A 15,500-nucleotide genomic window follows, 5' to 3' on the forward strand; every position below is an offset into this window, starting at 1 on the left:
ATACGTTCAAACTTGCATTTAGTTTATTTTCCAAATGCATTTTTCTAGGGAAATTACAAACCGAATGTTTTGAAATTTATTTATTAAAATTTAATTGTTTTGAAACGATAAATTTATTAAAATAATATTTAGAATCAGTAGGTCTAAAAATATGTGCGTATTAGTCAATTTCCTTTACAAAAATGACTTCCAAACCCCTTGCTATTTTCATACACATTTGGAAATTATTTTTGATTTAATCTTTGAGTTTTGGTATCCTGTTAGATATATTCGGCTTTAATTTTTTATTTTCTTCTTCTTCTTCTTAGCGTGCCACTCCGTTACGGAGATTGGTAATCATCAATTTTATATCCTCTTTGGACTTAACCGCTCTCATCAGTTTATTTGCCGGCATATTGAACCATTCTGTAAGGTTGCTGATCCATGATGTTTTACGTCTTCCTCTGTTTTTTTTACCAAGAATCTTGCCTTGCGTTACTAATTGTAGTAATTGGTACTTGCTGTTTCTCATAATGTGTCCAAAGTAGCTTAATTTTCGCGATTGAATGGTGTAGAGCAGTTGTTTATCTGTGTTCATTCTTCTTAAAACTTCCACATTTGTCACCCTGTCGCACCAGTTTGTTTTTAAAATTTTACGGTATGACCACATTTCAAATGCTTCTAATTTTTTCATGTCAATCTTTTTTAATGTCCAGGTTTCAACTCCATAAAGTAAAATCGACCAAACATAACATCTTAGAATTTTCATTTTTAATTTAAGGTTTACCTCGCTTCTGCACAAAATTTTACTCATGTTACCAAAAGCTTTCCTAGCTTGCTCGATCCTTGATCTGATTTCGTTGCCATTTTCGGCATTATTTTTGATGACTGTGCCTAAGTACTTCACTTGAGTTACTTTTTCTATGGTTACGTCTTCAATTTCTAAAGACTGGCCATTTGTGATGTTTGTACCTACCGCCATGTGTTTGGTTTTATTAATGTTGATTTTTAAACCAAACTTGACACAGCTTTTGTTCAACTCGCTAACCAGCATTTTCAGATCATTTACGTTTTCGGCAAGAATTACGGCATCATCTGCAAATCTTATGTTGTTGATTATGACTCCATTCACTTTAACACCTATTCTGAGCTGATTGATTGATTCTTTAAAAATTTCCTCCGAGTACATATTAAATAAAAGAGGAGAAAGAATGCACCCCTGCCTTACACCTCTCAAAATTTCAATGTTTTTTGTTACGCCATCTACAGTTCGTACTTGTCCAACCTGGTTCCAATACAAATTTTTTATGATTCTGACATCTTTGTTATCAAGGTTTTTGCTCATTAGGATCTCCATCATTTTGTCGTGTCTCACCTTGTCAAAAGCCTTCTCAAAATCAACAAAGCATGTGTGAACTTCGACATTCATCTCTACACATCTTTGTATTAGTGTATTGTAAGTGTAAAGAGCATCTCTGGTGCCAAGTGCATCCCTGAAACCAAACTGTTCATCACTTATATCTACCTCTAGTTTTTTATATATTCTCTGGTGTATAATTTTCAGGAATAATTTCAGTGTGTGGCTCATTAAAGAAATGGTGCGATAATCACTGCATTTTTCGGCTTTACTTTTTTTCGGTAGTGCGATGAATACTGATTTCAACCATTCGTCTGGAATTATTCCTGTGTTGTAGATATTATTAAAGATTTTTGTCAACAATTTGATGCTATTCTCATTTAGCAGTTTTAAAATCTCATTCGGGATATCATCTGGTCCTGCTGCTAATTTGTTTTTGGCTCTATTAATGGCAAATTCAACTTCATCAACCAATATTGATGGACCCTCATCACTGTTTAAAAGTTGAACATCACACCTTGTATCATCGAAGAGTTCGGCAATATATTTTTCCCAGCTGGTCAATCTTTTTTCTGCTTCAACTATCATTTCGCCGTTTTCGTTTTTCAGTACGCCGTAATTTCTTTTTCTGGTGGTATTGGTTACAAGTTTGACTTTTTTGTGCATTAGCTGATGTTTATGACTTTTATCAAGCTCTTCAATCTCGTGGCATTGTTTGCTCCAGAATTCATGCTTCGCCCTTCTTATTTTTACTCTTATTTTTCGGTTGGTTTCTTTATATTTTTGCGAGTTAACATTTTTCCATTTTCTTCTTTCGTCGAATAAGTTTAATATTTCGTTGGTCATCCAGCTCTTAGTAGAACTTTTGGTATATTTTCTTGAAAGGTCCTTTACTACTGTGTTGCAGGGATTTCTGAACTTTATCCAATTGTTGTTCACATTATTGTCTAGTATTATTTCGTTAGCACTCCTACAAAGCAAGTTATTTATTTTGTTGCTTAAACTTGACTTCAATTCTTGATTATCTAACAACGCATAGTTTGGTCTAGGAGTACTTTTACTTTTATTCATCTTTTTGAATTCAACTCTGAGTTTGAAAACGATTGGATTATGATCAGACTGCACATCAGCTCCTGGATACGTTTTGACTGACTTGATGGCGTTCTTGAATCTCGAACTTATAAGTACATAATCGATTTGATTTCGTATGATGTTGTCTTTAGTGCTTCTAGGGGACGTCCATGTATAGAGTCTTCTTTCTGGTAGTTCGAAATAAGTATTGGCTATACATAATTTATTCTCAATACAGAATTCTATGAGTCTACCGCCTCTATCATTTCTTTCTTTTTATTTTAGTCGTTACAAAATTTGCACTTTCCAAATTTGTAATTCCTAAAATTCTTAAAATTTTTTATGTTCCACATGAATTACAAAAAATTTGGAAACTTTTTTATTATTTTTTATTTTGAAATTTATTTATACATACATATGTACACATGTATAAGCCAATAGCTTTCTATAATATTCATATTATTTTAAGTTTTCTAAATAATTTTTTGTGAAATAGGAAAATATATATGTATGTATGTAAATTTTATTTAAAGAAAGGTATACATTCTCAATTTTCAAAAGCCAAATTAATATTTCATAGAATGGGAACAGCAACTTATAAAGCATCTGCTGCCATTAAAATATTTATGCTTTTAAAATTTCGCAAGTTATAATTTTATGTGACACAGAATCGCAAAATTTCAAAATATTTACCCATTTACTTTTCTCAATAATTCTTAAAACAAATCCTAATATTAATTAGTAGTTTTTTGAGACAATCAAAATTAGAAAATAAAATACTATCTATTATAAAAATGTGCAAATAGCTCAAATACATAATACACCTATAAAGCAATAAAATAATGAATTTAGAACGTTTTAAACCACATAATTTTGATTTGTTTGAAACAATTTTTGATTCAGTTAGGTTAAAATATCTGGTAGAAAGACAGTCTTTACCATGTACATATGTATGTACCTATGTATAAAGCAAAAAAATAATGAATTTAGAGCGTTTAAAACCACATAATAATGAATTTAGAACGTTTAAAACCACATAGTTTTGATTTGTTTGAAACTGTTTTCGATTCAGCTAAGACAAAAAAATGATCTTTTATTTTGATTAAACGAACTATGCTGGTGTTAAAATAATTTACTTATTTTTATTAAGTTATTTAGGGTGGCCCAAATATTTATTAAGCGTTGAAAAAGTTTCATTTAAAAAATAAGTACATACATATACCTACCTAATTAAAATGAGTAAGTAATATTTTTAACTTGTCTAAAATTTTCTTATAACAAAAGGAAGAACTTGCAGAAAAATTATCAAGTTTCTCAACATGGTCATTTTATTTATTTATTTAATTATGAACTCAAACAACAAAAATGAACTGTACAAAATATGTAAATTAATTTCAATAACACATGCTGTAGAGAAAACCAATCTCTTTTAAAAATTTACATGGTTAAAATTAAATACAAATTTATAATATTCGATATTATGTGTAGACACATTAAATTTAAATCGAAAATACGTATAAATATGTATGTATGTATATACGTACTGCGGCATGGCGAAATACAACTACATTTTGTCCATAAAATGCGGGTTCCCATTTTCATTTCTTCGTTTAGTTAAAATTTCACAGCCATTATCTGTCACTAGCAATGTATGTTCAAATTGTGCCGACCACTTTCCATCTTTAGTAACAGCGGTCCAATCGTCTGGCCAGGACTCGTTTCTCCAAGTACCTTCAGAAATCATTGGCTCAATAGTAAAGCAATGTCCAGATTTCATAACACCTACAGCCGAATTTTCTAAAAAAAAATTAGTAACAATATACTTATATGTAGATGTAGCTGGGTTTAGAAATAATATTAAAGAACGATTTCTTGCGGAATTGCCACTACTTATTCAAAAGTAGAATTTAATAAGAATATAATATTTGTAAGCACTTACATAATATCTAATATCATAAAAAATTTTTTTAAAAATATAAACTTACTGGCATAATGTGGTACATTTGGTGCTGTATGAAATAGTCTGTGAATTCCGTGGCCACAATAGCTCTTTACCACACTATATCCATGCGGTTGTACATGCTTTTGAATAATGTTACCGATTTCTCTGTACTTAATTCCTGGCCTAAGATAGTGTTTACATATTTGATATAATAATTTGCGTTATTGTATTTATAAGAATTTATTTAAGCTTACCTAACAATTTCGATAGCTTTGCATAAAGATTCGTAAGTTACCTTAACAAGATTTTTATGTTTATCTGAAACATTTCCTACAAAAAACGTTTCATTTAAGTCGCCATGAAAGCCTCGGTGATACACAGTAACATCAATATTACAAATATCGCCATCTTCTAAAGGCCTCATATCGGGGATACCGTGACATATTACTTCATTAACTGATGTACAACAAGATTTTGGAAATTGATAATAATTTAAAGGTGATGGATAACATTCACGTTCAATTGCAGCCTCATGCACGATTCGGTCTATTTCATCAGTTGTAGTCCCAACTTCAATAATAGCAGCTCCAGCATCTAAACATTCTCTTCCCAGCTTACAAGCGACTTTCATTGCTTCAATCTCGTCATCATCCAATACTTTAATCGCAGTGTTCCCTCGTAAGGCCTCCTCGCAAGCAGATTTGCCTTTCGGGTGGTCAGCATAATCAGGTCGTCCAATTTCTGCAGGCACTTCACGTTTTTGTGTTAATGGAAATGGTCTTAATTTTCCAGTAAATGTAAAAAATGGCCATGGATTATATTCGCCACTAATAGAGTTTTTATTTTTAAGTTTTCCTTCCCCTTGAGCAATACCATGTAAGGCTTTATGAGTTTTCCAATAGCCTTTAAAGCAGTCTTGTGAACAAAAATATGATCCTAAAATACCAATTTTCAGGCACGTTGGGCATTGCAGAGTAGCTCTCTTTTCACAATTTGGAGTTTCACATTTATGTTCGACAACTGCAGACATCCTTCTAATTAATTTATATTTTCGAATAATATATACATAGATTGCTTACGAAAGTCCAAAGCCAATTAAAATTGGGCTTTTAGATTCCCAAATAGTTATTTATTGTGTGTATGTAGGTATTTATTTTATTTCAAATTTTAAATATTTTCAGGTTAGTTTTCGTAATTACCCTTTTTTCAATGACATTTTCTTATTCAGTATACCTTCATAGTTCATATAATTATTATGTATGTAGATATTTGGAAATGACAACAGCGTCACGTCGCAGTAATGGACGTATAACCCTAAAAACTTTTAGAAAACAAAAATGAGGCATTTATAGAATGTGAGCCAACAAAATTAGAATTTAATTGCCCTTACTCGATTTGTACGCAAGTAATTGGGGAAGGGGATGTGGAATGTGGAGAGTTTAATAAATTTGAGAAGTGGATTATAACTTTTACAAGCCCTAGCAAGGATACTGCAAAAATTTGCTAAAGTAGAAAAAAATTTATCTCATTTTATTTTACAAAATAGAGTAGAAAAAGAATTTTTTAATAAAATCGCAAGTGTAGTAATTAGAAGCATTTTAGAAGTAAGTATATCAAATAACACGAATGCACATAACATACTAATTAGAATTCAAAGTCTTGCTTTTCCCAAAAATAAACCGGAACTTCTAAAATCAAATTTCGAACAAGTAAATCGCCGTTAAAAAATCTACCTTTTTGCTATCACGGGGATCATATGAAAAAAAGAATTCGGAAAAAATCTAAATAAAATTCATAAAATATTCTATTTCAATACAAAATGGTTTTTTGTTATTTCAGTTTCAAATTTCGTCCTTAAATTAAACATTTTAAGAAATCTTTATGTAGTATGTGGTCTCACCTAGTACGTATAGGTATATAGTATCATTCAAAATTTTTACTTACTGAAATAGTTTATTGCCAAAAACATCTGAGTTACAATTTTATAAAATTTTAAGCAAAAAACAGACCAAGGGAGATTTGTCAAAATTCATTTTTAAATGGGGAATAATACATATTTAAATGGGTAAGAATACACATATAAATGGGACCACCGCGACTTCACGGCCAGAGGCGAGTTTAAAAATTCCTATTTTACAGCTGGCGGTTTTTTATTTGACATAATCTGTTTCTATGTGTGTATGCCATTATATGTAAAATACCGTTTAATTGATTTTGCCGTTGCGCTCTTGTTTTCATTTTCTTAAGTGCAAATTATTCAGTTCGTACTATTTTCATAGTACGAATTTAAAAACGTCATTTTCGAAAAATTTTTGATTTTACTTGCACATTTTAATTCTATTTGGTTATTAAACTACAAAATAATTACAAGAAAAGTAAAAATTATAAGTATTATATACATGCATGTATGTAGATAAATTCCAAACGAAGTTTTCACTCGAAAATTAAAAAAATTCTCACTTAAAAAAAAAATAAACCAGACAGAAAACATGAAAAAACTTTTAAAAACTTTATAAATAGGTGATAAACGTCAAATTTCAAAGTATTTATCAAGCATAAACAAATATTTTTCGGTTATGCCAAAAATCGAAAATTTTGGTTTTAGATTATAAAAGTGTGAAACTTAAAAAAACCATTTGTAAATCCATTTTGGTCATTTTATTTTATTTTAATTGAAACGTTTTGAAAAAAAAGTTTTTGTTGATGAATAAAATTTTTTTCAAAAATAAAATCTTCTGAAATAACCAAGAAAAACATATGTTTCGACAGCTGTAAGATTTGAAAAGTTTTTGAAACACTAAATTTTACTTTACAAAATTTGAAAAAACTTTAAACATTGAGAAAGTGATAATTTTCTCTCATTTTTGTTTACCAGGCAGTTTGCATGCAAAAACTAAAAAGCTTTTAAAAGTTTTTAAAAACCTTTTTATTCCAGACGAACCTATATAAAAATACTATAAAGTTGATTTTTTTACCAACGGAAAGAATAAAACAAAGGAAATTTTTCATCGTTTTGGTTCTGGTTTTACAATATTATTTGTAGATCTCTTTCTCTAGAACTTCTGGCAACACTGGTGTTATTCGCATGTTGCTCTGGCTAATTTTCTTCGGAAGAGTAGAGTAGATATTATGTATATTTACATCTATAGGAAAAGTCACTAAAAAGTTGATAAAATATAATTAATGTTGAATCGTTTCAACTTCTTGTAAATGGTAGTTTATAACTTTTTTTTTATTTTGACTATAATAATATACAAATTAAATGGATAAGGGCAAATTTAAATGTTAGCTGGAAAATATTTTGAAAGCAAACTCTCATCGCCGTCAACAGAGGATGAAGAAGATATCGATATTGATTATGATTATCAAGAAGTGCGTAGTTTTGATAGAAGCAGTGCAGGTAAGGGTCACGATCCTTTTCATGAATTCCACCGAATTTATTGCGTTATATCAATTTGCTTTTTTTTGTATAAAATTGAAGAAACCTTTTTGAGGTATAGTTATATGTATATTACAATATGCATATAAAAATCGATAAATACTGTTTAATTTTGAAAATGCTTCGCAAATATTGTAATATTGATTTCTACCGCTTTATCAAATGATAAATAAATAGTTTAATCTTGCAATTTCAATAGCAGTTGTAAAAATACATATTTTGAATGAACACATTGAAACAAAAAGCATTTAGTTATCAGTTTGTTTTGTTTTCAGGTTCAATACCCTGGGCAGAAGATGCCATTAAGCAAAATCAACAGGAATGGGAGCGTGTAGAAAGCTATTTTTGCAACGAAAATCTTGAACATTTGCCAACGGTGGACAAAGAACTATTCCGCGAAATTCTCGAATGGAAAAAGTTTTTTCCTTACGCAAATAGACATGCAGCAAATAAAAAAAAAGTTTACCATACAAAAAAAGTCGCAGACAAAAAATTACCTGAAAATTATTTAGAAAGTGATAATGAAACGTTAGTTGAATATTCTTTTGACAATTTAAAATCAAAAAAAACCCTATTACGAGATTCAATATACATACCAAAAAACAAAGAACAAGAAATACGAAATACCGAAAAACAATCCGCAAAATCCGTAAACTTTCCTATCAAATTAATAAATGATTCAAGCATGAATACCTTAAACAAGAATTTTGCTAAAAATCTACGAATAAGCTCAGTTCCGAAAAGCAATAAACGGAATTCTATAAATCATAATAACTCATTTGTTCCAACGGTACAAAATTTACAAACTCAAACTATTCCAATGAAAATTATTCAGCGCCATTTTCCTAACCCTAATTTCCATCCATTTTATCCTAGCCAATCGGCGAAATTTTTACTGGAAAAATATCCAAATTCAGTTGTTACAATTGAAAAGAAAATCTCACCACATTCAGCAACTTACTTTCGTATGCCACCTGTGTATAATCACAATCACAAAGGAAAAGGAATACCTGCACAATCATCTTATCAAAATCGCTTAGTTAATCAAAGTCACGGATATGGTAGTGTAGGAGTATCACGATTAGCCACTAGTGTATCTAGTAAACAAGTTGTACTACCAAATTTACCTTCGCTAAATGCGGTTCATTCTAACGATGTGCCGTTGCAATCAAATTTAAGATCAGACGTAAGATCTATATCAGCAATCAATTCTAAGCATTATGGAAACAGGCAAATTAAAACTATTTCAGATTTAAAGAGAATAGAATATTTGCCTTCATTAAGTGCTTCAAATAACTATAAATACCATCCATAAATTAAAGTTAATTGATTCACTAAAAGTTTATTATTTTGTGTACAAAATTAATAAAAAAATATTGTGTTTAAATTAAGATAATTAAAATATTTTATTAAGAAAAATTTGGGACAAGTACGTATTTTAAGCAAAATAACTTTACTTAGGGAGTACCTACCTAAATTGTGATTAGAAGAAATTATTATTTTTTTGAAATTGGTAATATCGTGAATTCAAATTTGCTGTCTTATTGTGTTGCCACACAATTTTGTTTTCAAAACCTTAAAAATATTTTGCCAGCTGATTGAATTTAAAATAAAATTGAAAGATTTATTAATCGGCATCTAATTTAATCAAAATTAAAATATTTGTTTAAATAAACTTTTATTATATTTATAGAGGTAATTTGAAGTGAAAAATTTATTTATCGGTTTTAATAAATTATCTAATTAATAGGTATATAAAATTTTTTATTTTATTTAAAACACTAATGTTTTTAGGCTGTTAATATACATACTGATGATGAGACCAAATACTTGTTTAAAATATCAATGAATAACCTGTCCGTCAAATATTGAAGGTATCTAAACGTAAGCGCCCATCATTTTCGGTCAAGAATAGAAGATCCGATACTGTTTGCTCACTTATTAACTGTTCAATTCTATCATTCATCTGAAAAAAATTTTGTTTAATAAATTAAATTGCAAAAATTGTGTACTGCGTAATTGTAAACTTACACCACAGCATTTAAAGTTTTTCAGAATTTTCGGATATTTAAATTTTGGGCCAAAATTAACAGTAACAGTTGCGTTTTTGTGTATTGATATTGTGGGGTAATATGAACCAGAATATATATGTGAAAATGCAACGCCTTTATATACACCATTTTTAAAAAACACAATCTTGCTCTGAGGCAAAACTTTTAATGCTTTTAATGTTTCCTGTACCTTATCTTTATCTTCGTAATATAAATGACTTTTAAATTTAACTAACGGCTGTAAGTAAAAACAGTCAAAATGAATAAAATTTCTAAAAAATTTGAGTACCCTATCTTTGAATGTTGTTGGTAAACAATTTACAATGCTTTCTTCAGGTAAATCAATTAAAAATCCTAAAGTATCCCCTTCATTATAGCCTTCGCTATAATGCTTTCCACGGCTTTCGTGAAATACTGTTCCTTTACGTGAACGCCAAGAATAGCCAAACTTATCATACCCTAAAGGTGCTTGCAAATTGCCATATTCTTGTCCCCATCCAATTCTTGTAGCCGATCCTTCAGGCATTTCTTCTATGGTAGCCTCGTAGTACCATTTTCCTCTGCATACATCTTCATAAAATACACAGATAATTTAAAAAATTTTGAATTGTTATGGTTTATGTATTATTATCATGCACATTAAATATGTTAAAATATACGTACAATGGCTGGATCGTACCATACAGTATCCTTTTTCTCCAGTAACCGTTAACCGATCTTCTGATATTTTCAATTGTGGGGCCCTATCATGTAATGCCAGCAGTACTGAGTTTGGTACTAAAGTTCTATATAACCATCCAGGTATTGGTTTACCTGCCCAATCTGAACTTTCATCAAATTCCTGACGAAATGGGGCATGAGGATCTGGTTCGGCCAATATGTATCGATATCCGTCTTTATTAAAAGGATGTTCAAGAGGATAGCCGTGAGGAGGAAGCTTTACTGTAGCAATCGCATCAGAGGCTGGGCGACCTTTTTTTCCAGTTGGACCTGCTTCCGAATTTGGATATTTTCGCTTATATTGACGGTTATTTTTAGATAGTGAAGCTGCCATATAAAAATGTTTAGGTTATCACATATTACTTAAATATACGCAATATATTAGTTTTTTATTGTTACTTTTACCGGTGTAAACTGGATCATTTTCAATATTTTTATGATTGTTTTCCATTACAAATACGGAATTTTAGTTTGTTTCCCAAATCTAGATTTTTAAACTTTGACCCATATATTTTGAATTTTTTATTATTGCACTATTAAAGCAATACAAATTATTACTAGATACTCATGAATGTTTTTAAATAATTATTACCAATTTAATATTTACTTATGTAAAACAGAATAGGTTCAAATTAGAATCTTGCTTCAAATCTGATTTCTATTATATTCGTACATACATATGTACCTCATAATAGATAGTTACTTATTAAAACACTAAATAAAATTTTATCCATTTATGTCATATTTTACTCAATATTGGAATAATAAAATTAAATTATTCAGATGGATAACTCCGAAAAGAAAAAAGAATTTCGAAGTTATTTTGAATTTTTCTAAATTAGTAATTATACATTAAATTGTACGTACATATGTAACTACTAAATATTTTATTAGTATAACACCAAAAAAGATAACCTCACATAATCATATGATTTTTAGAATAAGCAAAATGAAAACAATAGAAATATTTACGAACATTTATCCAAAACTCGCAATGTGAAGAGCAAATTGTTTTTCAGAGTAAAAGCGAAATAACAATGTCAATGTTGTCAGATAGTGAAATCTGTTTTAAGCTAAATAAAAATTAAAAGGAAGTCGTAGATATTGCAGAGGCATCTTTGAGCGCACACAGTGTAATTAAATCGATGTTTTTGATAATTGAATAATACGAATTTCGTTACATTACAAACCAATAGTAAAAGAGATTTTTTAACTAAAATTTTTACATAACTATTATTTATTACGTAATTTTTAATAGATAGCTTATTTCATACGTTAAATATGAACAAAAATTAAATTAAAAAGATTTTTCAAGAATTAAAAATTTTTTGAAGCTAAGAAAATTAAAATGGTTGAGATTGGAAAGCTTTACAGAGCATGAAATAAAAATTTGGGAACCTTGATTGTTACATTACTTCTAAAAATTTACAATTTTGAATTTTCAACGTAAGTTCGAAGGCCGTATTCTTTTTAGCGAGTGAACTAGAAATTTAACTATTAACAAATTTTGAACAAATTACTTTTTGGCAATTATTGAACTATCATATGTATGTATTAATGTATATTATTGAAGTGTTCTTGAAAAGTTAAATGTAATTACACCATAAAAACAAATATATAGTTGTGTGGTCATGCTTGACAGATATTATTACGAACGTTTAAATAAACTTTATTCATAATTATAGTAAATGTTGCCTAAAAATTTATAACTTTTGATTAATTAATTTAAATTTTGCAGCCTTTTTGTGATTTTTAAAAACCAACATTTTTTCTTCAATGATTGATAATTTTTCCGCAATAGGTGTATGAAAAGAAAACTCTTTTATTCGGAATAAAATACTTTTTATTTTTACTAATGTATTTCGTGCGCTACACACGCACTTTATCAAAGCTGATTGAGAAGTATATTAATTCGCATTTGTTTTCTACTGCTCCCATGTGCCACATGGGTATCAGCATTAAAGTAGATAAACGTTATAACAAACCCTGGCTTTACGCCCATTTTTCCTGGTTTGCATGAAATTGGAAGGGTTGAACTTCCAGATAAAATGGTTGGCGGCATTTTACCAAAATCGAAGGGCTTTTGTTTTCGAGTAGACCTACCCAGGTGTTTAGGACAATGTGTTATTACAGTTCGAAACCATTAGCTGATCAAATATTGCGAAAGTTTAGGAGATCACATGTAACGACTTATACAATAATTTGGTTGAATTTTTGAAAAAATCAGTTAAAGGATTGGATAATATTGTTTACGCTAATACCTTAGCGGATGTACGATCAATAATGAAGGTAGTAGAAAAGGTTGAAATATTAACATTTGAAGAAGCATGCGCCGTAATTCCACATAATAGCAGTCCTGGATTACCATGGATTGGATCTGGTTTAAAGGAGATAGATGTAATTAAGAAGCATTCCTACGTGTTTAAGGAATACTGGGATAGGGTTGCCATAAATAGACCCGCGCAATCCATTCATGATTACGTTGCATTTGCGAGAAGTCATATTTCAAGTCCAGATGTCAATAATGTCCGTCCAGTCTGGGCATATCCTTTGCAAGCAATAATACAGGAGGCACGATACGGTTATAATATAATACAGGACTGTATCAATCCGAAATATGTCCGTAACACTGGATATGGTATAGAAATGATGTTAGGAGGTATGGAATGGATCAATAATAAGGTAACAAAGTATGGTCCAACCATGAAATATGTTATGACTGACTATAGTCATTTTGATTCATCAGTACCGGCATGGCTTATCCGTAATGCATTCTCCATTTTAGAAGAAAAGATCGATTTTACTAGTAAATATACTCTTGCACAAGAGTAAAGGAAATGGAGAAAAATTGTGAAATGTTTCATTAACACGTCAGTTAGGTTATCAAGTGGTGAAAGAATACAGACTTGCAAAGGGGTACCGTATGGTTCATATTTTATATAATATCCAGATATCTTAGCAAACGCGCTTTTGGTTACCTACCCGTGTTTGATGTTTATTTTGGAGATGATAGTTTGATGTTTTTGCCACTAAGGGCGATCATTGATTTAAAAAAATTTGGAGTAGTTGCATTGAAATCGTTTGGAGTAGTCATTAATTTAAAGATATCTTACTGGAGCACCAGAATACGAAATATCAAAATTTTATGATATTTCAATAATAGAGGCTCACCCCTAAAACCGGCTGAAGAGTTGATTGCTTCGATATTGTATACGCCATATTTTAAAGATGATTGGAATTATGTTCCACGCATTCCACGTATGTTCAAAGATATACAATTACGTAGTTAGGTTTTCATCGAGTCCAAAGCAGCTGAACGAGGCGTTAGAAATATTAGAACGAATCCAAGGACACAACGTTTTCTTAATACACTTTTCGTATCACAGTTCAATTTTTCTGTTAATTATTTTATGGATATTAATTTTACCATCGCAGTCATGGGCAAAATTAAAGTATAGCGTTTAAGCAATTTTGTGACGAAATTTCGCAACCTTTTTGTTAAGATATAGTCTTTGCTTTTTTATGCTAGGTAAATCTATTCACTTTACTTTGAATAATAATTCAAATGAAATCTAATGCGTTATCTGCTTTGGCTGAATAATGCATTTGAAACTTTAATGTTTACGCAATTGCAAAAATCTGTGTATCCATACATATACATTTATGTATGTGTGCCATAAAACATAATCAATAAACTTACTAAATACTCTATATTCAAATTTTATAAGTAATATAATAAACGATCATGAAAAAAAAAATACACTTATACCTTGGGTGTGCCCATCATCAGTGATTTTCAAAGTTCCAATCTTTAACATTAAATCATAGTTCGGTTTGATTTGACTTAGATCTACACAAAGTCCATATTTCATATCGGTGATTGTTTCTTCATAAGTAAAAGTTGTATTCACCTCTTTTAATAACGCTCTTTGGACAGTTGCATACCTGAAAAAAACTTTATAATTTCACTTTTTTTTTTCTTTGGTTGGAGGAATCACCATGACTGCGTTATTCGTCTCGGTATTGTTGTCATTGCTTCCCAATATTGTTCCATATATGGAATTATTTCTTCTTTGCTAAATATCGTTTTAATTACCCCTTGCTTAGCTGCAGCTTGTTGCATGTTAGCAATTGAAGTTACACACATCTGCGATATAGTTGCTTGACTTTTTTTAAAACTTTCAAGACCGCTTGGAGAGCAGTTTTTGCATAAGAAAACATAATTTGTTATGAATGGAATCAATCTTCCTAACTGAATTGCTATACAAGATTCATGAAACCATCTGTTGCAATTTGCGCAAAGGAGTTCTACAATATTTAAATTTCGCTCTTTTCCACTAAATGAAAATTTTTTAGTTATCTTAAACCCTAGACAAAGTAAATGATTTACCAGTAACAAGATTTTTCCATTCCTCTAGATTTATCAATTAATCCATACTCAGATTGTATTTCCAAAAGCTCCGTTGGACTACTACTATTTTGGTCATCCATTTTATTTTATGAAATTTATAACATAAATATTTCAGAACTTAATTCAATTTTTTACTTAAAATTGAAGTTAATAATTCTAGATACAGAGTTTACAAAAAATAAAACAAAAGCACCGGCAACTACACAGCAAATTCAGCAATTGTCAAATGAACGAATGACAAGTTTTCGAAAGATTCTAAATCTAAAGCTCCAACTCAGAGATGTGTCGTTAGAACTATATATGTGTGAGTCGGCATGAGTTCAAACACTGAGTATGACTCATCGATGGCGGAAATTAGATAAAACATTTGAAATGAAAACTTCTTAAATAAGTCTAATCCATTTTCTTTTCATGCCATCATTTTTAAGAAAACTTCACATTAATGTAATATAATCCACTTTAAATATCCTATGTATCTATCTACATTTTATTAAAAACGGACTAATTTTGCTCAGAAAAAAAGCCGCTCC

General features: G+C 29.9%; 3 protein-coding genes across 7 annotated transcripts; 1 reads left to right on the top strand and 2 right to left on the bottom strand.

Moving 5' to 3' along the window:
• Window positions 1–3,721: 3,721 nt before the first annotated feature.
• On the bottom strand, window positions 3,722–5,600 carry LOC129611861 (methionine aminopeptidase 1). The gene is made up of 3 exons (XM_055525265.1): window positions 4,604–5,600; window positions 4,393–4,532; window positions 3,722–4,204 (listed from the first exon to the last, which is right to left on the bottom strand). Exons 1-3 carry the CDS (start codon window positions 5,377–5,379, stop codon window positions 3,972–3,974), a joined length of 1,149 nt encoding a protein of 382 aa, XP_055381240.1. The 5' UTR covers window positions 5,380–5,600; the 3' UTR covers window positions 3,722–3,971.
• A 1,794-nt stretch (window positions 5,601–7,394) lies between these two features.
• LOC129611843 (uncharacterized) lies at window positions 7,395–9,548 on the top strand. Its single transcript, XM_055525237.1, has 2 exons — window positions 7,395–7,749; window positions 8,064–9,548. The coding sequence occupies exons 1-2, from the start codon at window positions 7,632–7,634 to the stop codon at window positions 9,101–9,103; spliced, it is 1,158 nt and encodes a 385-aa protein (XP_055381212.1). The 5' UTR covers window positions 7,395–7,631; the 3' UTR covers window positions 9,104–9,548.
• A 63-nt stretch (window positions 9,549–9,611) lies between these two features.
• Window positions 9,612–15,180, bottom strand: LOC129611842 (set1/Ash2 histone methyltransferase complex subunit ASH2). Of its 5 annotated transcripts, none has more exons than XM_055525232.1 (7): window positions 14,950–15,180; window positions 14,558–14,896; window positions 14,329–14,504; window positions 10,503–10,886; window positions 10,129–10,409; window positions 9,820–10,077; window positions 9,612–9,754 (listed from the first exon to the last, which is right to left on the bottom strand). In XM_055525232.1, exons 1-7 carry the CDS (start codon window positions 15,048–15,050, stop codon window positions 9,650–9,652), a joined length of 1,644 nt encoding a protein of 547 aa, XP_055381207.1. In that variant the 5' UTR covers window positions 15,051–15,180; the 3' UTR covers window positions 9,612–9,649. The 5 variants fall into 5 exon arrangements, with proteins under 5 accessions (XP_055381207.1, XP_055381208.1, XP_055381210.1 ...); XM_055525233.1 differs by having other exon boundaries at window positions 14,558–14,867; window positions 14,950–14,991; XM_055525235.1 differs by lacking the exons at window positions 14,329–14,504; window positions 14,558–14,896; window positions 14,950–15,180 and adding exons at window positions 10,959–11,092; window positions 11,152–12,203.
• Window positions 15,181–15,500: the final 320 nt, after the last annotated feature.

This window comes from Condylostylus longicornis, unplaced genomic scaffold (genome assembly GCF_029603195.1).
Source record: "Condylostylus longicornis isolate FDR11 unplaced genomic scaffold, ASM2960319v2 ptg000055l, whole genome shotgun sequence".
NCBI classification, from domain to species: domain Eukaryota; kingdom Metazoa; phylum Arthropoda; class Insecta; order Diptera; family Dolichopodidae; genus Condylostylus; species Condylostylus longicornis.